This window comes from Typopeltis vanoorti, chromosome 25 (assembly GCF_054136105.1).
Source record: "Typopeltis vanoorti isolate ZY-2024b chromosome 25, IOZ_Tvanoo_1.0, whole genome shotgun sequence".
Lineage (NCBI taxonomy): Eukaryota > Metazoa > Arthropoda > Arachnida > Uropygi > Thelyphonidae > Typopeltis > Typopeltis vanoorti.
In genome coordinates, this window is record NC_143573.1 from 1,895,836 (window position 1) to 1,922,946 (window position 27,111).

The 27,111-nt window shown below is 34.0% G+C and overlaps 1 protein-coding gene across 3 annotated transcripts in view; it reads left to right on the top strand.

Moving 5' to 3' along the window:
• ptc (protein patched) overlaps nucleotides 1-27,111 on the top strand; it is a 313,027-nt gene that overhangs the window by 159,602 nt on the left and 126,314 nt on the right. For all 3 annotated transcript variants that reach the window (XM_090414812.1, XM_090414810.1, XM_090414811.1), the window contains 3 exons: nucleotides 12,719-12,945; nucleotides 15,866-16,056; nucleotides 21,668-21,980. In XM_090414812.1, the coding sequence (XP_090270938.1) occupies nucleotides 12,719-12,945; nucleotides 15,866-16,056; nucleotides 21,668-21,980 (731 nt within the window). The remainder of the gene's footprint in view (nucleotides 1-12,718; nucleotides 12,946-15,865; nucleotides 16,057-21,667; nucleotides 21,981-27,111) is intronic.

The window sequence follows — 27,111 nt, forward strand, 5'->3', positions numbered from 1 at the left end:
CTAAGACATTATGCTGCTGCCTTTATTAATCTGGATTTTAATTTATTCCGTTCAACTTCTATATTATTATTATTTTTAAATTTTTTTTAAATCATTGTCATGATCAAATTCCCTGTGTGTACCCTCAAGGTGTGTATAGAATACTCTAATAGTACTACCTGAAAAGTTTACATTATTAATAACTTATTGACAGTTCATAGTCAATAGTCCTGTTATCTATCAAGACTCCAATATCTTCAGATATTATATATTTCAGTCTTCTAAGGCACTTCTGAATACATCAATCTGCTTAGATCTTAGCCTTCCTGTCAGTCTCTTACTTGACACCCTGTGTCAAACACCTGCTTTGTTAACAATTTTTCTCAAAATTTTTAACTAGCTTTAGCATATGTATACCACCTCCATGTCAGGCAGACATTTTGATAAAGCTTACACAGCATGTTAATTGCACTTTTTCAATATTTATTTGTAATAGTACTTGGGAAATGTCTTAATGATATATTGAAAATCTCAATACAATTTGAACCATTTTCAAGTTTATGTACGGTATGACACAAAAAACAATAGTACTGAACTTCAGTACCCCTTCAGTACACATGCTATGAGACTGCATGCACATTAAAAGAAGAGCAAGTGTCTATGCAATTACATTTAGCTGTCACAATGGTGTTGTAGTTGGAAGAAAAGTTGTTTATTGTTGAGCATTATTTTTGTTCATACGGAGTTGGTAGAGCAAATGATCCAAGGAATGTTGAAGGAATGGGTATTCCACCATTACCTTCAAACCTTGATGAACTAAGGGATAAAATTACATGATATGTTCAGCAGATGTCCCAACCCTTGTTCTTCAAGATGACAGAGAACCATCACATGCACTACGAAACCTATATTGAAAGATAAGGTGCCCATTTCAAGCTTGTAATCTACTGTCGTGAATGCTTTATTCAACCAAGATTCTACCATTAGTTGTGGATATACATATTCTCATGTGTAAACATATATTTCTTTGTTAATAAACCTGTTTACTCCATAACATATATATCATTGTAGTTATTCAGTTTTTCACCATACTATGTGTGTGTTTACACATATACATGCATATGCATCTTTCTTTGCTTTAGAAAATTTTCTTTACATAAATGATGTACTTTTTGTACTCAGTGAGACTGCATTATAAACAGCTATTACACGTATTTTATGCAGCTGATATTTTGAAAGAGGATGTTGTGACATATGTATTTAGTCAGATACTGTGTTTGGCACTACAATAAAACTATTTCTGGCATGCATGTAACAGTTTTTGTGGGGGGGGGGGACTTTTTTTTTGTTATGTTGGGTCCTTCCAGTTGTTTCTAATTACACAAATTGTTGCTAAATATAGTACATAGACTGTAAACATTTCTGTACCATACTTAGTGATACAGTAAAACTACTTGTTTTTCTTGCTTCTGCAGTATAGGGTTTTTGGGGATGAAATGTTTCAAGTTTTCTAAAGAACAGACTTAGTAAGTAAAAATTCATCTCTTCCTGAATAAAAATGAATCCTATTTATAAGAAGTGAACTGCATCCATTGATCTCAAATAAAATACTAGAGTATGCAAGATATCTATTATTCATAAGGCAAAAATAAAATTGAAAAGTGATATAAATGAATGTAGGATTCACAAAATGATGGAAAATTCCGAAAATGATTGGAAATTATTTATGTACATATTATGATGTAAAAAGTGTATACTGATCATCAGTGAATAAAAGAAAATTCTTAGAAAACTAAGCAAAATATAAATAAAACAGAAATACATATAAGCACAAGTTCTAAAAGATGATTTGCTGCTCTATCAGCTGTCAAATATATACAGCTGCTATTTATTATTGGTTAGTTATTTATATTTCACAAAAAAATCTCTCAAGTTATTATTATTATTATTTTTTTAATTATGCCATCATTATGTCTAGAGTTGATGGAATCAAACGTTATTCACTCCACCACCCAACTTATAGGACACAAAACGCATATAATATCACAGGTGTTAATTATTAATAATTCATTTTGAGTAATGAAAGTATTTCTATTCACACCCATTCTTCCTTTCCCTTATATTTCCCATTCTCACGCATATCATTAATGATAGTTCACATAATTATACCATTTAGTAATTCAAATATATCAACCAAATATAGCATTCTCCTTAAGTACTGTTTTCTAATATATACTAAAATACAATAGTTCCCTCTCCACACAGATTTGATTACAGTTGAAAGAACCATCGTGATATGTCATATGGCATGTCTGCCAGTATGCAAGAACAAAATTGCTACAGGGTGCAGCATTTTTACTTACCCCCAAGATGGTTGGGTGGTAGCGGAAAGCTCTGAGTATTAATGTATTAAGTGGCCGCACCACGTGAAATTAGGTTTACCCAAAATGAAGTAATCAGGAAGAAACTAAACATTGTGAGATTTTTTTGTTAATATCTTCATTTTTTCTTGTGATTCTGCATTGATGGCATCTGTTCACTCCTCTAATTTTTCTAATGTCTCCAGACTGTGGTCTCTAGTTGATCAGATGTTTTATTGCTAACCCAGCTCTCAGATCTATAAGTTAAAATGGTTTGAACACCATCTTGTATACAGCTAATTTAGTTGTTTTGACTAATTTCTCTTTATTTCTTCAGTTATGTCCTTATAGTACCTAGGTTTGCTTATTTTGTTGTCTATTTCCATATTTAATTTTGCATCTTTTGTAAATATGTGGCTAAAGAGGTGAAATAATTTTCTTATTTTATAGGGTTTATATATATAGATAGATAGATCGTGAATGCAGTTAATGTTTTCTAGTTTCCTGCCTGTTTTTGTTATTTTTTTGTCTTTTTATTGCTGATCTTCAAGCTAAATTTGTTATTGCAGTTTTATTCAAATCCCGAAGACATGCCCTGGTTTATTTATGTAAACTTGGCTGTTTAGTTTATCTGCATAATATACAGAGCTACATTGAAATATCTTAAAATTCTTAACACTCCTTGCATGAACAATATATTCTGGTAATGAGTTACATTCACTGAAAATTCTCCATGTTAATAATCTACCACTCATTATTTCTTGTTTACAATGTTATTTACATATAAATGGAATAGCAGTTGACCAAGTACTGTACTGCATCCTGCAATACTCTACTTGTCTGTTTTTTTTCTTTCAGCCACTGTTCCATCATATGCAACTCTAGTCTTTTTTCTTAAAAAAACAATTGTCTTAAAAGTTTTCTATTCAGTCCATTAATCTACTGTTCATATCCATATGTTGCAGTTTAAATATTATTTTTGCATGTAGCAGTTTCTCAGATACCTTTGCAAAATCTAGAAATACTACAGCATATGCATTCCTGTTATCAACCTCTTCCATTACTTTGTCATAAAATGTAATAAGTTTCATTTGATCCATGTAAAAGTTTCTGAAAATTACATGAAACAAGAATGCAAAAAAATAAAAAATAAATAATAATATACTGAATAAATTATTTACAAGTAAATGTTTCACCAAATTAAGCTAGCATTATCAAAAGCTTTAACAATACACATTCACTTAAGGCAGGGAATGAAATGACCTCAAGAACAAGGACAGTTACATGCAGGAAGAGCAACAGTTGCATTCTTTGTGATAATCTTATGTTCTGATTTTAAGAGGATACCACAGCATATTACTGTAATATGTACTATTACAGTAATACGCTTTATTAATATTAATATTTATTAATAGTACATCCACTGAAGATGTACTATTAATTTGAGTACAAAATATTTGTCGTTTTACTAATTAAAGATATCACTGTGGTTTTTTAAGTGCTTCTTTATTTATTAATTAATAATCTTATGTTATTAATGCTGACAGGAAGATAAGGTGGTGTGTCAAAAACTTTGTAGGATCACACCAACAGTTTATTTGTGGTTAACTGGGTTCGGGAGAACTCGTGCTGTTTCCAGGAAAAAGTGTCTCCGATTTATGGAACCTCATCATCGTCATCAAATTCCTGCCATGTACCCTCAAGGGGTGTACAGGATATGATAATAATATAATAAATTTAGTTTAATCCTTTATCCAAGTGTGAGCAAACAAAGTTTGCGCCTGAAAGTATTTTCAGGATTGGGGTAAGGTGGTACAACATCAGGGCACTCCTTGCAAAGATGGAGCAAGCTACCAACACTCCTATCTCAGTATCTCCAATAATGCAAAACACATCTCCTTGCGGATATGTCTAATGCATTAAGGGAAGGGCCACAACCCAGACTAGTTTCGACCTTTATTGAGGTCTCTTCAGTGGGAGCCAGGCCCAAGTGGAGATACCAGGCAGAAGCATTAGCAGGTCATCTCTACCTATAGGAGTTGCCAAATGGTGTGCCACCCTTTTTTTGATATGATAGTTGACTAATTTCTCTCTTATTCCATATGAATTTATTCAATTGACTTCCTACCATACCAACTTTGTTGATTCTGTTGTCTATTTCCCTATTTAATTTACCATCTTCACTAAAAATCGTGCCTAAGTAGCTGAAATGTTTTACTTGTTCCACAGGTTCTCTGTTCAAAACGCAGTTCACATTTTCAACGATTCTGCCTATTTTCATTGTATTTGTATTGCTGACCTTCATATCATATCTATTACAACAGCTATTCAATTTAGTCAGGGAATCTTGCAAACTTGTAGCGGATTTATTTAGAAGTATAACATCGTCTGCATAAAGCAAAGAGCTGACATTAACATCTCCAGTTTTGTTATCATTCTTAATACCACTTTCCTTCATAATGTGATCCATATAGATAATGAATAACAGACAGAATAATGTACATCCTTGTCTCACACCAGATTTAACATTAAACCATCTTCCTGTACTTCTTTCAATTCTAACTGCTGACTTACAACTCAAATAAAGACTAAGTATTGCTTGATATAATGCCCCATTGACATCATATAACTGTAGCGTATTGAATAGCTTCTCTCTTGGCACCTTGTCATATGCCTTTTCCAGATCGACAAAACTTAAGTATAGATCTTTGTTATATTCCCACCTATTTGTCGTAAAGTGAAGATCTGATCCTGACAGCCTCTATTTGACCTGAATCCAGCTTGTTCTTCACCAAGCTTTTCTTCCACAATTTATGGAACCTGGCAATATAAAATTTAATACAGGTACTAAAACACAACTGTCCTTTAACAAGCCCATGCTGGCCCTAACAAAGAATCATATTCTCATCCACTCAGTCCTATATTTTCATTCCATGCAGTTTCTCCAGAACCCTAATTACTCTTTCAGAAATGCAAACCATTGATATAGATAATCTTAAAGTTTGATGTTTGAGCACCACAAGGTTTGTCACGTTTGCCCATAGTTGAATGTGACAAATCATCTCCTTCTGTTTGCTATCTGTCAGGCGCATGGCAAACTGTTATGTCTGTGTTCTAGAGAAACCAAAGTTATGTTAGAAGGGAAAAGACATTTTGCTTTCCTGTTATATAGTTTACTGATAATTAAGAAAAAAATCTACAATTGTTTGTATTTTTAAATTGCTATAGGTGTACTATGAAGACAGTTTGCAAATCTTAGTTTTACATTAAAATTCTGCCAAAAAATCTTGAAGTTGGGGTGTCAGATGTATTGCTGAATGGGTAAAAAAAAAAAAAATGTGTCTGCCTGCTCACCCAAAGCAGAAGGGACATATTACAAAATCAGATGAGCTTCCACACCATGCGCAACATGTGTAAAACACGTTCCAGTGTTGAATGTGTTAACAAAAACATCTGAAGAGAAAACACCTTTTATACCTTCTTCCAATGCAGATAATGAATGACCTGAGACAAATTGGGTGATTCATTGCATAGGGAGGAAGATAGACCACAATATGATAATTTTCTGAGAAGTCCCAATGCCAAATGCTATTGAATACCTTGGAAACATCAAGTAGAGCAGTATGAGTTTCTCCAAATTTCGTGGTGGATCTTGATTGGCCAAATCCATATTGGTCATCACTGATTAGTTGACAGTCCTTTGATGACTTTCCCCACTGCTTTGGACAACACTGCGGTGAGAGAAATAGTTCAATAGTTTGAAGGTAGACGTTTATCATTTGTGGAATTGGCTCTATATGAGATTATTTCCATTCTGTAGGAGATGCTAGCTAAATATAATATAGTGTATAGAGTAGGCCTGCACAACTTGATTGTCTTTGAGGGCCAGATCACTTTAGACCTTGAATCTTAGACTAGTCCCCTGCAGCTAAACTTAAGTAAATTTGTTAGTAGGTCTACAGTAAATACTAATTAATATGCATATTTAAATTTTTTAGAGAGTTGCAATTAAAATTATAATCAAAATTATTTACAAACAGACTACCTCGATTACCTTGATGGACCTGTGTTTCACTCAGGATTTCTCCATGAGTGCAGGTCACAAAGATGCCTCCAACGATCTTGATCTTGAACCTCTCTCTCTTCCATGTTATACCCATAGATTCACTAGTGGATCTTCCCATCTTGTAGGTGGTCTTCCTGCTTTTCTCTTTATTCTTGGTTGCCAGTTGAGTATTCTATATGTCCATCTGTTATCCCTGAGTCTGGCTATGTGACCCGCCCATCTCATCTTGCTTTCATATACTGCAGTTACCACATCTTTTATGCCTTATCTCTTTCTTAGTTCCGTGTTTCTAACATGCTCCATTTTGCTGATGTTACAAATCCTGGTTCTATTACACTCTGAGTTATTCTGAGAGTTTCTTCTTCTTTTCTTGTCGTGTTCCATGTTTCTGATCCATATGTGAGTGATGGAAGTATGTCACTATTAAATAGTTTTGCCTTCGCAGAGATGTCAAGATTTGGATCAGTAAGTGTTTCTTTTCGTCTGTTGAATGATAGCCATGCAGCTTTCTTTCTTTTTGCTAGTTCTTCAGTAATTGTAGGAGTCAACTTGTTCTATAGGGATGTTATCAATACATTGGTGACTGTCACTTGTGTAGATGTTTTTGATCCATTTTTTTTTTTTTTTCTAGATTCATTTCTAAGCCTATCTTACTGCTGTTTGTGTATATTTTTTCACCCATTTCTTCTAGGTCTTTTGGGTTGTGGGATATCAGTACCAGATCATCGGCAAACATAAGGATTTGTAGTTTTTCACCATCTATGCTTATTCTCTTTCTAAATATGCTTATTCTCTTTCATAATCTATCCTCTGATTAAGTCTATTTTTTTCAGAATATATTCTAAAGTGCTGGTAAATAGATTTGGGGAGATTACATCGCCTTGACGGACCCATCTCTTTATATCTATATTTATAGGTTGATCAAATAGTGTTATTTGTGTGGTCTGATTTTTGTTAATTTCTTTTATCATGTAGATGTAAGTAGGGTCCACATTTATTTCCAGTAAGGCACTGATGACTGCATTGTGTTCTATAGTATCAAATGCTTTTTTAAAATCAATAAAGAGAAAACATAGAGGGATTCGGTATTCTCTGCATTTTTCTGTTAGTTGTGAAATGACCTGGATATGATCTATTGTGAAGAAGTCTCTTCTGAATCCTGCCTGCTCTCTACTGGAGTTGTCTTCGAGAGTGTTTTGGATTCTGTTCAGTATTACTCTGTTCATGATTTTATATATGTGAGAGAGTAGACAGATTGGATGATAGTTTTTTATGTCTTCCATGTTCCCTTTTTTGAATAGAAGTATGGTTTTTGATATAAGGTGCTACAGATATAAGGTCTTCCATTCCCCTGGAAGACCTTATATCTGTAGCCTCAGGACTTATCATGTTAAGGTTGAAGAAATCCAACAAGGTGGATCAATTATTTTCAAAGCGTTGGCTGCCAGATTCACATGGTACTTCAAAGAAAGAAAGATCCATGTGAATCTGGCAGCCAATGCTTTGAAAATGTCCACCTTGTTGGATTTCTTCAGCCTTAACATGATCAAGTCCTGAGGCTACAGATATAGCTGCAAAATTTCCCAATAAAAACCACTTAAACATAAACACAAAGTTTACTAATAATTTCACTGAGAATATCACAATGTGACACATTGCATTTCTTTGTTGCCACTATTTTATCAAAGTTTGGTGTCATATTTGAAGTGGCTGTTCTTAATATGGCCTCTAAATTGATATCACTTAAAGATGGAATGCAGTTTGGTTTTGTTCAAGTTCATGACCAAAAATGTGTGTTCACAAGTATATGTGCTCCCAAACATACAAAATACCTGGTAGGCAGTATCCAAGAAATTTTTAAATTTATCCTGATCCAGAATAGAATAAAACTCTTGTAAAGTACTCTCCTTATGCTTGACCTGATAGTTTCAGAACACTGGAGATCAATAATTTCCATCTGGAGTTCAACAGGTAGATTTCTTGCTTCGACAGAAAATGAATCCTCAATCACTTTTATGTGGACTTCGTCTTCATTACTCAATGACATTCTTTTCTGAAACTCCTCACTTAGAAGTGATATGTGCTTCTTATATTTTCCACCCACCATTGAATGATATTCTGATGGAATATTCTGTCGACAAGTTAAGAAATGTGAGATATCCCCCTTAGCAAGTTGATTTTCAAACAACTTTAATTTCATTTTGAATGCCTTTATAAGAGACATTAACTGAAAAACAAACAATTTTTCCTTGAAGCTGTAAGTTAAGGTCATTCAAGTGACCCAAAATGTCACACAAGAAAAATAAATCTTTTTTCCATTCTTCATCCATTATTTCTGGGAATTTTTCCATATCTTCTTGAGATTCCAAAAATTCAACTAGTTCATTTTTTAGAGCGACAAAGCGTGACAAAACTCTACCATGACTCAACCAATGTACATCAGTGTGGTATGGTAGATTCCCGTACTTCGCATCATTTTCTTCTAGAAATGCCTGAAACATTCTGTGTTTCAAACACCGAGCTCGAATATATTTGACCAGAGCAAATACTACTTTAATTACATGATCAAATTGCAAAACCTTTGAACATAACACCTGCTGATGAATTAGGCAGTGAAATTTTGTCAATGGTTTACCTGCATACTTGTTCAATAAATGTTACTACACCAACATTTTTTCCACACATAGATGGGGCACCATCAGTGCAAACTGCTACTAAATTCTTGAAATTTAAGGATAGTTTTTTGGTTACACACATCTTTACATTTTTTGCAATTTCCTTTCCTGTTGTTCTTCCTTTCATTGAACACAAACCAGCAAGCTCCTCTGTCACCTCAAAATTCTTATTAATGCCTCTTACATATATTAAAAGCTGTGCAGTATCTTTCACATCAGTACTTTCATCCATAGCAAGCGAATAATAGACAAATTCACTAGCCGATTTTTGCAGGTTATCTTTAAGATCCTCGGCAATATCAGCCACCCTGCGCTGAACAGTCATATGGGACAAACTGATATTTTTAAAATTATTTTTCTTATCAGGACACAATTCAGAAACGGCAATCATCAGACACTTTTTTATCAACTCTCCCTCAGTAAATGATTTGCCAGCACAAACTATTTCTTGTGATATTTTTAAGCTTACCTTTGTGGCAACTTCATTTGCAGATGTCACTTTTTTAAAGGCTTGTTGCGCACCGCTAAGGACTTTCAATAACTTTGCTGCTTTTATTTGCTTTTCACTTGTATCCAACTTGCCAAGGTCAGGATGTTTAGGTTCAAAATGATATCTCAGATTGTACTCTTTTGGCATAGCAATTGATTCCCATCAAACAATGTACACTATTTTGTCCTTAAACAACTTAAAAAAATATTTGTTTGTCTACTCAGGATTAAATGCTCGATGTTCTGAATCTATATTTTACGCTTTTTACTTAAGCTCATTGCGTCAAGATTGACAATATTAATTACAAAAAACTAATGATGAAAAACTCGCAATAATGCAGGTTATGATAACAGTTATGTAATGTATTGCTCCAGCTACAACCAACCACTACACTGCCAAAGCCAGTCAAGGCATGACCAACTTTTGTGTAATACGATTCGTTCTCGTTCGTAGACATCAAGTTGTTATCATGGAAATGTAACTTTGAATTTCTCCGCAGCGACACTGGCACTAACAAAACCTTGAGGCAATTGTAATAATTTGTTATTAAATATGGCAGTGGGAATAACTTCAAATGCAATTTATTGTCGAGTTGAAAGAAATATGATTATGACATTAATTGCATGAACGTAAACATGCAGAGTCTTAGTAAAAATTTAATTCAACACTAGGGAAAAAGCATCTAATTTCATATTCTCTGTATGATTAAATAGTTTCAATTCAGGCAGACGGGCCAAAATAAATAGCATTGCGGGCCTATGTTGTGCAGGCCTGGTATAGAGAATAAAGAACAGGTGTTAGTTCAGGAGCACATCATTTTAGCCCATTTGGCAGAATTCCATCAGGACCAGAAGCCTTTTTGGTATTCAAGTTCTTTGAGGTTCTTCAGATGTCTTTCTGGCAGAAAGTCACAGGAGGTATGTGATGCAATGTTAAAGATAAAGAAAGAGGTGGCCTTCTGTCTTTATCTAAAGATAGTATTGCACCATTACCTATAGATAAAGCTACCATCTAGGTCATATAGAGGTGGAAGCACAAATAGACAAAAGTTCTGCCTGATAGCTTTTGCAAAGCATCAGAAGTCACAACCACCATCAGTACAGGTGGCAAGTTTTCTACATTTAGTCCTTTCAGAAAGTCAGACTTAGCCCTGTAAATGATGGATTTGCAGGTGTTGGAAGTTTTGTTTCAAGCCACTTCTGTAAACTGTTTTCTTTTCTTTGGCTGCGCAGATAATTTTTTGAGTGGTGGTGGGGGGAGGGGGACAGTGGCTTGAATACAGGATGAGAATTTTGAACAGAGTGGAAAATAAAGGTGTTCACTCCAACATAGATAACCTCTGTGACAATATCATGAGTATCTGATGCATAACATAATCCTGATGAAAGGAGTAAAAATCTTGAAGATTTTCCTACTTTGTATTGTAGTGCTAAAGTACATGAGTTTGTGAATACCTGAAAGGAGCATGTTCCACTAGAGACGCAACTTGGATGAGATTGTGATCTGAGTTACCAAGAGGGTGAGTTGAGAGGATTGTCAGGAATTCTGGTTGGGATATGAATATGCTTTAGGTCGTTGCTTCTAGTTGCTTCCACTTCTCTTTCCAGCATGAGCACTATGGAGACTTTAAATCATAGGGAATTTGAATTACAGGAAATTAATTTTCAAGGATAAGGAATCAAAGTTGTCTGAATGATTTTCAGAATTGTAAGACAGTAAAGACAGCAGGTGAATGATACATAAAAATTCTTCATTTCTCTATTCGGTTGGAATTAAAATCCTAGAGCTAATAAACACCTAGATTTTGGAGATTTTTTTTAACATATATCAACAGTAGTTAGTAATGTATACCAAAAAATTAGATTTCATGGTATGTTTGCTCGCAAGTTTCTATTGCTCATTGTGGTTTTATCCCAGTGGTTGGATAAAATCTAAATGACTCCATATCAAGGACTTTTTGGATGTCAAGAATATTTCACCTGAAGTTGCATTTGCTATTCTCATATGGAGATAGCAGGATTTTTGCCTCAGATACTTGTTTTTTCCCAAAATGAGGCAACTGGCCAGAAAATACAGATTACAGCTTTATAAAGTAGACTATGAATAGCATTAACTTTCTTATCATGGCATTAAATAGGCTTATATGGTCAAGTTACTTGACTCTGCAGGCTTTTTAGCATAACACATTAAAGGAAATATGTGATATATGCTATTTTATTCCATTTTGGAATATAATTTGAAAAAATGAAAAAAAGACTACTGTTGATTCCCTGATCCTTGGTCATTTGAAAACTATATGATAAACTTTCTCTGACAACAGTATACAGTAAACATACTTGTGCAAAGGAATATCCTCAGAGAGAGAGAGAGAGACCATTATCACTTATTTCAGAAACTAGGAATTAAAAAAAAAAAGACCTCTTGCTTTAGTCAAATTAAATTTCTTTTCAGATACTTGCTTAAAAACTGAATGTAAAACACTTGAATATAACTCCATAATGATTCTGGCCATTGGATTAATGTGACCTGTTGTCAGTTACCGAAGCTCTTATTTAAAAAATGGCTTTTTCTTACCTTCACTTTTGACTGATGGGATGGATAAAGGAAGGCATGTATATCTACATGCCTTCCTGCAGTTCTAAAAAAAATGACAAGCTGTTTGAGATTAGGATTAAGAAATATAATATTTTCTGTGTAAGTTGAAAAGTGTGAATTGGTCAACCTGTTCCAATACAATGGGCCGTAGTATCTGATTGTAAAGTATCAAAATGCTCCATTAATGTAAATTTTAAACACAAGGCTTTTGAAAGAAAATCTACTAAAAGAACTATAAATCCATTTACTTTTAATAAAATGAATGTGTTTCTGAATTTTGTGAAACTGTTCTCTATTGCAATAATAAACCTGCCTGAAATCTTAAGTTTAATTGCTGCTGTTGATTTATTTCATTTATACGTTGCAGTCTGCAATGATATTTTTTATCATAAATGTTTTCCTTTTCTGGTTCTGATTTTCTTGTTATTTTTCACTAAGATGTTAGTAGACTTAAGTTATTTTGATTATTATATGTTTAATTCAGTTTTCATAAATGCAAATATGAACACAAATATATATAATATTTATATATTGAAGTGTTACAATTTTATAGAGGAGAAAAAAAAATATCGGCATCAAGGAGCTCAGGGAAAAGTAAAATGGAACATTTAAAGAGTACTCCAAAATCAAGATTTGGATCGAGTTCTTTATCTGGCGATGCTCTCAAAAGACAGGCTGTTACTCATGCTCTACCACCAGATGGCAGTCATGTAATCACTGTTTTGGCACCAGCTGTAAATACAAAACCAACTGAATGCTGGATAGAAAACAGTAATTCTGGTAATATCTTTGAATATTGTTTACATATCTACATTGTAATTCTTATGAAACTAAGTAAATTGCTTTCATAAATTGTAGTTTTGTGGACAAATTTTTAATCCTTTCCTTATTTGTTCATTGTCCAGTTGCCTGTTTTGTGGATTTAGAAACCCATGTTGCAGAGAGAGAGAGAGAGAGCAAGCTTGTACTATTTTTATTTTTTTAAATCCCATACAAGATAACCTATAACATATTAGTGCTGCATATAGGTTGCCAATTTACTGACTATTTTTTATTACTGGTAATACGGTAAATTTTCAAAACAGTATGGGTTTACCAGTAAATTTTGACTCCAAATAAGAAAATTCTAATAAAAACATCGTGCTAACAAATCTTGTATAAAAAAAAAGTCAGAAATAAAACAAAAATGCAACAAATAATTGAATATTTTATTTATTGGGTGGGGATTATGGGAAAGTTAGTGAATATATCTGCTTGTCTAAGAGGATTTCCTGTATACTGAAAAGGACAGGTATAATGTTTATTATTTTTACGGCTATTTTGCCTGCTTTTGTTTAGGAGTGCCCCTGTTTTAAAGTCATTGGCTTTTTACTCAGGGCATTGCAGATGTATCTTAGAGACAAATATATGTAGCATAGTAGAAGAAAATTTGTACATACCTTTGCTTGGATGTTGTTGCCTGTCTTCTTTCTGTGGTGTGCATACTTCTGCTGTTATGGTGTTGAAAGGGGAGTGAAAAATGATGATGTCATACATAGAAAACAACAGCTATATAAGAAAATTTAAAGAAGCTGCTAATATGCTAAAAAACAACCTAACCCAATGCAATAAAAATCAAGGTTTAATTCTCCATCAAGTGTGGTCAGCTCTAATAAAAAATCTACCTCAATCTGAGCTCGGACTGTATGAACGAGAACAAGAACACGTGACATCATCCAGTATTGTTCAACGTCAACAACGTTATATATCTGCATTCTGTTACTTGAGTTTTATGAATAGCCAGACGGTTATGATTTGTATTTATTAATTCTCTTGTTTAAACTTTAAGTTATACTATTTATAGTATAACTTAAAGGAAACTATTATTTCAGTGTTTTATATAACTGAATAATAAAAAAAAAATGTGGTGTAATCACCGAAATATATCTTTTGAACCAATTAGCCACAGAAGTCTATGCCTGCAATCTATATACTCATTATCAGAATCCCAGAAGACATAGTAAACCAGTACATAGTAGAGAAGCAAGAGAGAAATTTTCATGTTCTTAGAGAGAGGAGAGAATGTTCATTTATTTTATTTATTTATTTTGATCACATAGAGTACATCCTGAATTCTTTTATAACAAATATTATTATTATTACCATCCTAAGACCCAATGCAGTCAAAGACTCATCTAGGAACATGAAGTCAAAGACTCATCATATGGCATACCCAGTGTGTCAGTAAGAAGATGTCAGAATAGATAAAGGAAGGTAGTAGTACCATAAACATTGTAGCCATGAAAATATTAGGCTGCCATGAAAAAAATGATCTCCATGAAAAAACCTGATATTTATTTTTGCTTTTTATTTATATGATATCATTTTGCTGATATCATATAAATATCAGCTTTTTATCAGCATAAAAAGCTGATATTTATATGATCACACTTTGGCTTCATTGAAGCCAAAGTGTGTTCATATAAATCATTTATTAGACCAGTTATGATATACTTAGAGAAACAAAACTGTAAAAGCATTATAGATGATGCAGACATGTCAGATGTCTTATGGCAAATAGTTGGGCTGAATAGAATGAAGACATCTGAAAACAATTAATATAAATTGCTAAAAGACTGGATAGCAGTGAGAAGAATGGAAGAAACATATTGAGAGAATGGCAAATAACAGAATCATAAAAAGGGGACAGGTACAAAGGGCCAATAAGTAGAAAGAGGAAAAAAACATGCAGAGACACATGAAAATGAAAGGTTTGTCACTACAATGGACTTTACATCTACTGAATAAAAGAATAAAATATATTCTGTAATGTATATTTTATAAATCTTATTCTATACTATGATAATACTATAAAATAAGATGAAAAAATTATAGTCTGTGCATTATGTAGATGGCATTGCACTGTAAGAACAACTTAATGGGGTTAGGGATATAGAAGTAACTGTGGACAGAGAGGTGAAGTTCAGTGGCCATATTGCAAAAAAGTTTCACGTGGATGTTTAGAAACACACTGACAGCAGGAATAAGGATGCTTTTATTCCTCTTGTAAGGATATGATATAACAATACTATTGTATAGTCGTATCCTTATATAAAGATGGATAATAATTGTACAGATTTGGTTACAGATTTCTTGGGAATGCAGAAGTGGTTTAGAGGATTTAGTGGCAAGTGACTAGAATGGTAATGGGTTTGCAAAAATGCTCCTTATGAGGATAAACGGAAGGTTTGTGGATTACAAAGATTAACTAATAGGTGAAAAGGAGGGGATATGATAGAAACTTATAAATTACTAAAGAGATTTTTTTGAGGAGATGGTAATGAAATATTTTGGCATGACTGGATGGGAGCGAACAAGAGGTCTCACTTTTATATAAGAGCACGAGTGTGTGGATTAGATTTTTTTGCTTCAAGAGTGGTAAATGAGATACACTGCAGAGGCAGTCATGAGTGCTTTGTTTGTGAACAACTTTAAGTGATATATTCATTGTGTTCATAATGGTTAGTATGGGCCTCAGTGAGTCATAGGATTCCATCGCAATGCATGTGTAATAATAATATATGATGGTAAGAAACTCAGATAGTGGGATACTTTTGATTACATTTGCTTTTGATCAGTTTCTCTCTTTCTGTAAAATACAGTACAATGAAATGCATTTTATAAAATTTGCGCCTATTTCAAATGATAACCATCTTTACAGCTCCTTCAGTGGAAAATCTTTCGATCACAAATTCTTCTTCAACAAAGGAATTAATCACAGAAAAAGGAAAAACTTTCAAACAGAAGTGTTTTGATGCCTGTGTTCATACCAAGAGACAATGTTGTAAATGGTCATTATCATGGTTTGTTTTATATTATTATGTTCCATTGTTACAAAGAACACCTGCCAAGGTAAGAATGCTTATTAAACAGCTAATTATTCTTATATGCATAAAGCTATTATTATTATTATTCTCTAGGGTGTTCAAGAGCTCATTGAGGGAAATTTTAGTCACTCATACTTAAACATCTATCATACCTCTCCTTGAACACATTCATCAAAGACACGAAACATCTCGCTGTAACCTATACCACAGACTCCCCTGTCATGAAAAGAATTTGGGTCTCACATGCTTTCTGGCTACACCCTTCTAGCTGCACCAACCATGAATTGCAATATCTAAGTTGTATCTATACTGTAAGCAACCTTTCTCTTCTCGTTTATCTGTTGCTTAAACTTGGAAGACCACATTCCAGTCTGGCCACGTGCAATTCCATAGGCCAGTTATCATCTTGATCACTGTCATTTGAATCTTTTGAAATGTCTCCCCAATCTCCTTAGAACCCAGATGGTAAGACTACATCTGTTACATTCTCTCATAGTCTTATCGAAGGGAGAGTAACTTTTTTTTTTTTCATATGAGTTAGTGATCTTTTCAATAATGCAGTTATCTGATGTAATTGGTAATGGGTTAACTACTTAGCAACATGGCCCTAGACTTTAACTCACTATCTACTGTAATCTCCAAGTCTCTCTACCTTCATTGAATACTTGGCAGATTCTCATTAATATGATACTTTGGCTGCATTGGCCTTCATCTCTAATGCATAACTTTAATTTAGAAACATTAAACTGATACTCATTAACATTTGCCCATAGAATTATTATTTTCATATCAGCTTGCATGGATTTTCTTTATCATTTGCTTCAAATGTATCACCAGCAAACAAATGGATATGATATCTCTGTTTAGCCCATTCCCATTATCATTAAAATATAAGTTAACTACCCAGTCCACATACAGAATGCTTTGGGTACCCACTGGTCACCTTCATTCTCTTGGACTTAGTCATGTTCAGTCAGTTGGTAGGCTTGCCTGCAAGGATCAGTAGTGTTGCAACAAGTGTCCTTCTCCATGATTTGGGGACAGGACCCAATGTTTATTGTGGTATTATATGGTGTCAATTTAGAAGTACTTTCCACTTTTAAGTGTAGTTATTGCTTGCTTGTTAATTTAATCAAAAATGTACCTATTATTTATATATATTAGGGCCTAAGAATAGTAAATAAAATATTCGTTATATATAAAAGAAATATCTATTATTTATTTTATATATAATAGCCCATTTTGTGAAGTCGTCTCAACATGTTAGAATCTTTCCATCTTCTGCGAAAATACCTTACACTTTGGAAGGTTTTTCTTCACGATATTCTTCAATCTCCTCTAATCTTCTGATGTAGTTATTACCTTTTGACTGCTATTACATCAATTATTTTGAAAACTCCAGTTATTAGAATACTGTCTCAATACTCTACTCACACTTCATCATCATCATCATCATCACGAACCATGGGCTCACTGCCCGTTGATGTCTGATGCCTGTTTCACTATCTTCTTCCACCTTTCTTTGTCCAGTGCACAGTGTCGTAGTTTTTGTACACCCATTCCACACCAGTCTTTTATATCGTCTATCCATTCTCTGTATGGTCTACCTCTTCTCTTTAAACCATCCAAAATACCAAATAAATGTCTTTATCTTCCGGTCCTCACTCATTCTACAGATGTGTCCAAATAATTGCAGCTTCCGTTTTATAATCTTCTGCATTAGATTCTGTTTTGGTTGTATCTTCTGACAGAGTGATTTTCTGTACCCATCCTATTCTTAGAATCTTCCTGTAACACGTTCTTTCCAATGCTAAAATTCTTTTTCTTGATTCTTTAGTTATTACCCACATTTCAGATCCATACAGTACACTGCTGAAGATGCATGTTTCCAGTACTCTTAGTTTTGTTTGCAGACTGATCACTTTTCCAGATGTTATCCATGGCCTTCAGATTTGTTCTTCCCTTTGCAATCCTGATCTTTATTTCTTTTTTACAGTCCAAGTCACATGTCAGTTTACTTCCCAAATATGTGAATTGTTCTACATTTTCTATATCAGTTCCATCCACTTGTATCTTTTGTTTCATGTTCTTCTCACCAAATACCATTGTCTTTGTTTTTTCCAAGTTCATAACAAGTCCAAATCTCTTCATTTCCTCATTTAACAGTTTCAGTGTTTTTTGTAGTTCTCTTTCGTCTTCTTCAATAATAACAATGTCTTCTGCAAATCTCGGATTGTTAATTCTCATTCCATGTACAGATATTCCTTTGTCATCTTCCTTCAATTTGTCCATTGCTCTTTCTAAATGTGCGATGAAAATGCTCGGTGACATTAGGTCTCCCTGTCTGGTACCGCTGCTTGTTTTAAACCATTTCCCCAAATCATCACCTATTCTAACTGCTGCAACTGCATTCTGATAAACATCTTTTAATATAGCTATTAGTTTTTTATCAATTCCATAGGATTCCAGAACTGCTAATGTCACTTTCTGGTCAATACTGTCAAATGCTTTCTGAAAATCAACAAAGCAAGTATATATGTTTTTGTTTTTTCTCCTAGCTTTCTCTGCTATTAACCTCATTGTCAAAATCTGTTGAATTGTAGTTCTATCCTTCCTAAATCCTGCTTGCTCGTCTCCAAGGTATGCTTCCAATTGTGTTCTCAATCTTTCTGTCAATATGATCATCATCACTTTACCAAGGTGACTTATCAAGGCAATTGTTCTATAATTTTTACATTCTAGCTTATTTCCTTTCTTGTATAATGTTACTAATATTGATTTCACTCATTCCTCTGGCATTTTCCCTTCTTTCCATACCATGTTACATGGTTGGTGCATTTCTGTAACCATACTTTCACCACCATATTTAATCATTTCTCCAGTAATGTTATTGTTACTCACACTTGCTTGAGAACATTTCAGAACATTTCATTTGTTAGCTATAAACGGTTGAGTTTGGCCTTCTTTGTGTAGAGACACCATATGAAACTTCTTGGCTTCCAATATGTCATTCGTTCAACCCATGTTTAGCAAATAATTAACTGAAATCCCCACACAAACGATTCGTCACACACGAGTCAGTCCTGCTGCTACTGAAATACATACTTTCTGTGCTGTCCTCAAAACCAATTGGAAAGATTTGGAATATTCTAATATTTTGAACTACATTCAAAATTATTCTAATTTTGTGAATGTCTTCAAATAACAGTTTTCTTATTATTTATATTACATTTTTATGTGTTTATATGGTTATATAATTTTCAAAGTACGTAGATTTAGATGATGCTAACTCATATAACTGACGATGATGGAATTCTCAGTGAACCATATGCAGTCTAAAAAACTATATTTTGAAATGGTTGAAAATCATTTGAAAGATGTGAGCATCAGGAAAGTAGCTCCCAAAACATCTCCTTTATTTTAATTCATTTGGATTGAAATTCTCAGGGGTAGGAGGTAGGGATCTGATGCACAGGGATAGCTGAAGAAAATATAATTCTCTTCCAAATTTGGTTCAAATGGAGTGAACATTTGCAACCTATGGAGAAGCAGACCCATGTTTTATTTTAGTTAAGGACCTTAAGCAACTTAAGAAGCAACAGTATTCTAAACTTAGTCAAAATTGGTTGAAAGGTTTAGTTTGATGAAGCTGAATTTCTTATGGGTCCTTAAGCATGCCAGAAAAGTTACATTCCAAATTTGATCGAAATATGTAGTGTGTAGATACCTCTACAATGCAAGAGGAGAAGATAAGCAACGTTTTTGGTTTTTTGTTATTTTCACAAAAGTTCTGTCTATTTTGTTATTAAGTAGATTCATCACTTGAAAATTTGCAGACTCTTTCCTGTTGTGAATACCTCACAAATAAGAGAGGCACACAAATAATATTCGATTTAGAACCAGAGTTACAGCAGGTTTAATGTTCACTCTAATAATACTTATAATGAAAGTACTCATTGACTCACTGTGGTACTTAACTTTAAGAGCTGGATCACTATCTTGACTCTTCATATATTATTATTATATGGGTACCTCTGTGAAGTAAAAAGACTCATTGCAGGAGACCTGCACTAACCGTTATTCACAACACCTGTCATACCTCTCCTTGAAAGTTATTCACCACTGGGGCACTTACAGCTACATCTGGATTCATTCCACTCATTCACCACTTTCTAAGCAAAGAACCTAGTCTGTACCTTTACTAACCACTCTTACTCAACTTCCACAGGTGACTCCTTGTTTCCCCTATTCTTCATGTAGAGAAAAATTTCTTTTGTGTTAATTTTATAGAATTCCTTTAACAACTTATAAGTTTCTCTCATGTCCCCACTTCTCTGCCTGTCATCTAAACTCTGCAAACCACAGAATTTCAATTGATCCTCATAGGGAACATTACACAGACCTGTCACCAGCTTGGTCATTTATCTCTAAATCTCCTGCACCACCTCCTGATCTCCAAGAAACCCTGGTTACCAAATCTATGCACAGTATTCAACTATGCATAATTGATATCAAAATTCAAAATATGCTAAAAAGTATGCCAGGCAACTATCTTTGATGTAAGTCCAGAGCTGCAATTTAGGTCAGATTCTGAGTAAGTATTGCTGCATCATTTCTCATATGTAATTGAGTAAGTTGTCAAGATGTGGCCAAATCATAGCCTTATAAAGAGAGATAATAATCTTCCTGTCTTCATTTGTAAATGTGTTCCTCAACATCCAAGTAATCCTTTGAGCTATTTTGCCAGCTTTTGAAATATGTCCTCTGAAATCCAAATCTCTATCCATCATCAGTTCCAGATCCCTAGCCTCGTCACTTTCTATAATCCAATAAAATCAATATGACACAAAGTATGTAATCTTTTAATCCCAAACTGCATTACCTTACATTTTGCAACATTAAATTGATGACCAGTTTGGCTGTGCCATCTAGATGATGTTTGCTATTTGTCCTCATGGCCTAGACATATCAGATACATTTTTAGTGCATTTAAACAGTCAGCATTCAAAAATACATTTTACTATAGGAAAAAAAAACAGAAAAACTAACATATGATTTCCTTCCATGGACACCAGTTACTGTACAAATTTAATTTGTTAAATTTCTTTCACACACACCACTGCAGTGCCTAATATTGCACAATTGTTATCAAAATTCAAAAATATGCTGAGGTAACTGTCAGGCAACTATCTTTGATGAAAGTCCAGAGTTGCAATTTAGGTCAGATTCTGAGTAAGTATTATTATTATTACATGACACCTCCAAGGAGTCCAAAGACTCATCGAGGGAGACCACCTACTCTACAACTGTCTCCACCAACTACACCAATGCCATCTACTGCCCACCACCACTGGTATTTCCACAGACAATCACAAACGTCCATGCCCACGGCCGGATTCAAACCCGCAGCCTTTTGGCTGGAGAGCGGATACGCTAACCACTCGGCCAAACAGGCTGTATTACTGCATCATTTTTCATATGATATTGAGCAGTGGTTCCCAGAGTCAGTCATGTCTTATGATTAGCTTGACTTGGTTTACTGTACTTACATGTTGCAATTGTTTTATATTATTCTTAATTGTTAGACTGTATAACTTGATATGCATTTATATGGTATCACTGTCTGTTTATTCTAGGTAATCACAGTGGTGATGTTCTTGGTAGCATTGGCAATTAGTATATGGGGCATGCTACGTGTAGGTGATGGTCTGGATTTGACAGACATAGTTCCAAGAAACACAAATGAATATGAGTTCCTTAGTGCCCAGACCAAATATTTTGGGTTTTTTAACATGTTTGCAGTTACTCAGGGAAACTTTGAATATCCTAATAACCAAAGAATGCTCTACGACTATCATGAGGCTTTTATGAGAATTGATAAAATTATTAAAAATGATGATGGTGGTTTACCAGAATTTTGGCTCTCGCTTTTCAGGAATTGGTTGATTGGTAAGATAATTAGATTTGTTCTTTTTTATCTAATTAACGTATAAAAGTTGAAAATAAAATATGTATCACTGTGATATTACAGATTTGCAGGTTGTGTATCAGTCTTACTTTCCTTCTTTTTTATTTTATTGTATTTTGTAAATAATTCTTCCTAATGCTTAGATATAATTTTGACAGAATTTCAGAAACAAGCAAAAAAAAAAAAAAAAATATGTGATTCATTAAAATCAATGATTCTGTTTTCTTCTTCATCTGAAGGTGTAGTTATCATGACTTGTTTAACATATGAACTGCAGTACATAAATTTTGTGTTCAAAAGTTTTTCTTTCAGAAGTTAAATTGTGAAATAGCTGCATTATATTCACAAAAAAAAAAATAAGATTAAAAACTTTAAAATTTTACAGATTATAGGCCTGATAAATAGAACACTCAATCCAAATAAAAATTTAGTTTAATCCTTATCCAAGTGTGAGCAAACAAAGTTTGTGCCTGAAAATATCTTCAGGACTGGGGTAAGGTACTACAACACCGGGCAACTCGCAGCAAAGGTGGAGCAAGCTAACATCACTTCTATCTCAGTATCTCCCATAATGCAAAACACATCTCCTTATGGATATAATGTTATGCATTAAGGGAAGGGCCACTACCCATACTAGTTTCGACCTTTATTGAGGTCTCTTCAGTGGGAGCCAGGCCCAGAGGTGGAGATACTAGGCAGAAGCAATTGCCGGTTATCTTTACCTATAGGAGTTGACCTGCCATTGCTTTTGCCTGGTATCTCCACCTCTGGGCCTGGCTCCCACTGAAGAGACCTCAGTAAAGGTCGAAACTAGTCTGGGTAGTGGCCCTTCCCTTAATGCATAACATTATACATATCCGTAAAGAGATGTGTTTTACATTATGGGAGATACTGAGATAAGAGTGATGTTAGCTTGCTCCACCTTTGCTGCGAGTTGCCTGGTGTTGTACTACCTTACCCCAGTCCTGAAGATATTTTCAGGCACAAACTTTGTTTGCTCACACTTGGATAAGGATTATCCAAGTGTTTTCTACCCGGCATCATCAGAGCACAATGATGATTATGACAGGCACACAGCACTAAACTATGTAATATAATGTAGATGTTTTTCTTTATCTGATCCTATGTGAAGGAGCATACAGATGATTTCAGATGTTATTTTTGTTATCTTCAAGGAGATGTTAACTAATATGCTAGTCTATACATACAAAGCATGCCAAACTGCAGACACAAGGAACTTTATACACTCTAGGATGTTCAAGAGGATGTAGTCACTCTTTAGGAGAATGACTACATCTGCATATTCAGCTAGCTGAATGAATTGAAAGTGGTATGGAGATCATATTTATAGAGAACTTTGGCTTTTTTTAAAATTTTTTTATGTACCCTTAACATATGGGATGGGTATGGTTTTACTGTGATCCTGTGTGTTTGATGTAGAAGGAGGGGTGCGTGCATGTAATATTTTATCTCTTTTATATGGGCTGTAACCATTGACTAAAAAGGTGTTGCAAAGATCCTTGAGCTCAGTTTCAAGAGCTGTGTCATTTGAACAAATAGCTCAGGTTTTCTGTAGATGGAACCATTAGGAATTCATGTCACCAATGTATCTAAAAAGGGAAGACTACTATTGTTACTTTCTTTTTGTATTGGTGAAGTTTATTTTAGGATCTTTCCTGTTAAGATACACCAAAAAATGTATCTAATGTGTCTGGACCGTGAGATAGATAACATGTTATATGCTCGTCATAATTTTTTAAAACTTTTACTTTTTCTGGGCTCAGTGACGAAATTATGCCCATGACTAAGTGCATGACTGTGTCTTTTGAGAGTGTGTGCGCACGACTATAAATTTGATTACGTGCTTGCTGTTTGATCTCATGGTCCAGATACAATAAATACATTTTTGGTGCATTTTAACAGCGACCATTATAAAACAAACTTTACCATAGAAAAATAAACTAAAAATAGTTTCCCCTTTTTAGATACATTAGTGACATGACTTCCTAATGGCTCATAATCTTTCTCCATCTACAGAAAACTCACTCATACTGGAAGGTATTTACATAAACAATCACACTACCACCACCACTTTTCGTGTCAGTATGGCATCCTCAAAACACCTCTCACCAAGTGAAGGCCTTTGTTCAAATGACACAGCCCTTGAAACTGAGCTCAAGGACCTTTGCAACACCTTTTTAGACAACGGCTACAGTCCATATAAAATAGGTGAAATATTACATGCACTCCATCCCTCCTACACACAGGATCACAGCAAAACCATTCCCATCCCATATTTTAAGAGTACATTAGAAAAAATTAGTCAAAGTTCTCTGCAAATATGATCTCCTTACTGCTTTCAAACCTTTCATTCAGTTAGCTTCCTTCATACATTCTCTTAAAGATCAATTACATCCTAGAGTGTATAAAGTTCCTTGCGCCTGCAGTTTATCATACTTTGTACAGACTGGCAGATCAGTTAACATCCACCTTGAACACAAAAATTTACATCCAAGATCACTTGCATGGGAAGTCGAGTTTAGTTAGTAGACCATGCTCTAGATACTCCTTCACATAGGTTCAGATTGGGGTGGGGGGAACGTCTATATTACATAGAAGTTGTTACAGGTCTTAGAGGGTATTCTTAGAATCAGCATCATTGGCTATGAAGCACTCTCTCAACCTCAACAAGTATGTTTGCATTAATTTACCAAAGATCTGTGAAACTATCATTTTAAGACCTAATAGCCAGACTTCTCCAAACTTGATAGTTATCAGACCCATAGAAGGTATAATGTAAGGCACATGTCAGTTAGAATTTAAATTGTTTCTACAGTTATTTAATTTAGTGCTGTGTGCCTGTCCCGCATATCATTGTGCTCTGATGATGCTGGGTAGAAAACCAGCAGAATATTAGTGAGTTTAATAACTATTTTTTTCCTCTTAATCGGGCCCACTCCTTTTGTTCTTCAGACAATCTTTTACAGAAAGAACTACAATATATAACTTCTTCCTTTCTATCTAATGGTTATAAGAATTGCTTCATTTTGAACAATGTATCTTTGACAACATTTCTCCCAGACCTACTCATTGGTTCAGATATGTCGATGACATTTTTGCTGTATGGAATGGCTCTTCTGATGAACTTCAACAATTTCTCACTAAGTTAAATGCATTTCATCCTAGGATCAAGTTTACCCTAGAAGTAGAATCAAATAAGCAGTTAGCCTTTTTAGATCTTCTAATTCTTCGCCAACCAGATGGTAACCTACATTTCTCAGTTTATAGAAAGAAGACTCATACAGGCCATTATATCCATGCGGAATCTCATCACCATCCCAGTCAAAAGGCAGGAACTATTAAAACACTGGTTCATCGGGCCCACTCCTTTTGTTCTTCAGACGATCTTTTACAGAAAGAACTACAATATATAACTTCTTCCTTTCTATCTAATGGTTATAAGAATTGCTTCATTAAAAGAACTTTGAGGAGCTTTAATATGTCTTCCTCTTCAAACACAGAAGAAATAACGCGCATTACTATCCCTTATGTACAAGGCATCAGTGAATGTATAGCAAAAGTTTTAAAATCACTGAATATTTTTGTTGCCTTTCGACCGTTTAGAAAAATCTCCACCTTTCTCACTTCTAAGGACAAGCTTCCACATCTTAATCATCCAGGTGTCTACCAGATTCTGTGGTCTTGTGGATTATCTTATTTCGGACAAACGGGAAGATCTGCCTCTATTCGGCTAGAAGAACGCCAATCTTATATTGAATACTTTAAACCTGAAAAGTCTGGACTTTCTGAACATGCCATCTTCACTAGACACAGAGTTCATTGGAGAAAGACAAGAGTTCGTCACAAAAGTCAGTTTCTCATTGAACGCCTTTATAAAGAAACATGTGAAACTCTACTTCATTCTCCTAACTTAAACAGATCCGATGGCTTACGTCTATCCCCTTTATGGGAGATAGTACTTTACAAATCAGCTAATCTTTCCTAACTTTTTATTGTATTGATTTTTTTTTTTTTTTTAGGAAAGTTATTGGCCTTTTTAGTTATTTTACACCAGCTACTTAGGTGGTGCTTTTTTGGAATTGTCAGTTATTGTTTAATTTGAGCTTAATGTGTACTGAAGATGCTTGTGACACACAGGCGAAAATTATACTATTAAATAATCTTTCTACGTGAGTTTTTTCCGTTATTTATTTTGTATCGATATATCTCAAGGAATTAAGATAAATATAGTAATCCCTCTTCTGTGCTCTTATTTTATTGATTCTAGTTAAATGAATTATTTTGTAAATTGATCTGTGTGTATACACTCTGATCTGTGTATATATATCATCTCTTATTTTACTATATTCATTTGAATCAAAAGTTAATTTAATAATGATAGATTGCTATAATTATAGTAGCTGCATATCAGTAAAATACAATATTAAACTCAAACTGAAATGGTATTGTGAAAATAGTCATAATTTATAATCTTTTTACAATTGTTTTTCTATGTTAGTATATTTCTCTATATTAGTTTTGGTTTTGTAACCACATATAATCAGCACATATAATCAGATGTGCCCGATATTGATATTTAAGTTAAAATGAATTGTAAAGTATTTCAGATTTATGGAATGGAAATTTAAGAATGCAGACCAGAAAATTTTGTTTTATGAAATTTTTAATAAAATTTGACAGTCATAATATATTAATAGAGGATTCTGAAAAAGGAATGATAGCAAGGTGAATTCTTAGACTAGAAAAGTTGGGACTCTCAATAAGTGAATAGTAAATAAAAGGAGATATTAAGTAGAAGTTCTATTTCAACATTTGAAGAAACACAAAATGGCAAGTTTCGTCATCTGTCTCTAGGATGCTAGTGACTTAAATTATTTTATCATAATAAGTGATGGAATTAGTGAAATCTGAAACTGTAAAGTAGCCTAAGAAGAGGCTCTACTTTGATATAGTGTTTATATAGTACTAAAAGAGGTGTATTCCTAAACAAAAATAGGCTAAATAGCCATAAAAATAATATTTACTAAGAGGAGTAACATGGAAATTTTTCCAGAAATAATACCTGTAAAAGAAACTCCCCTCCCCCCTCTG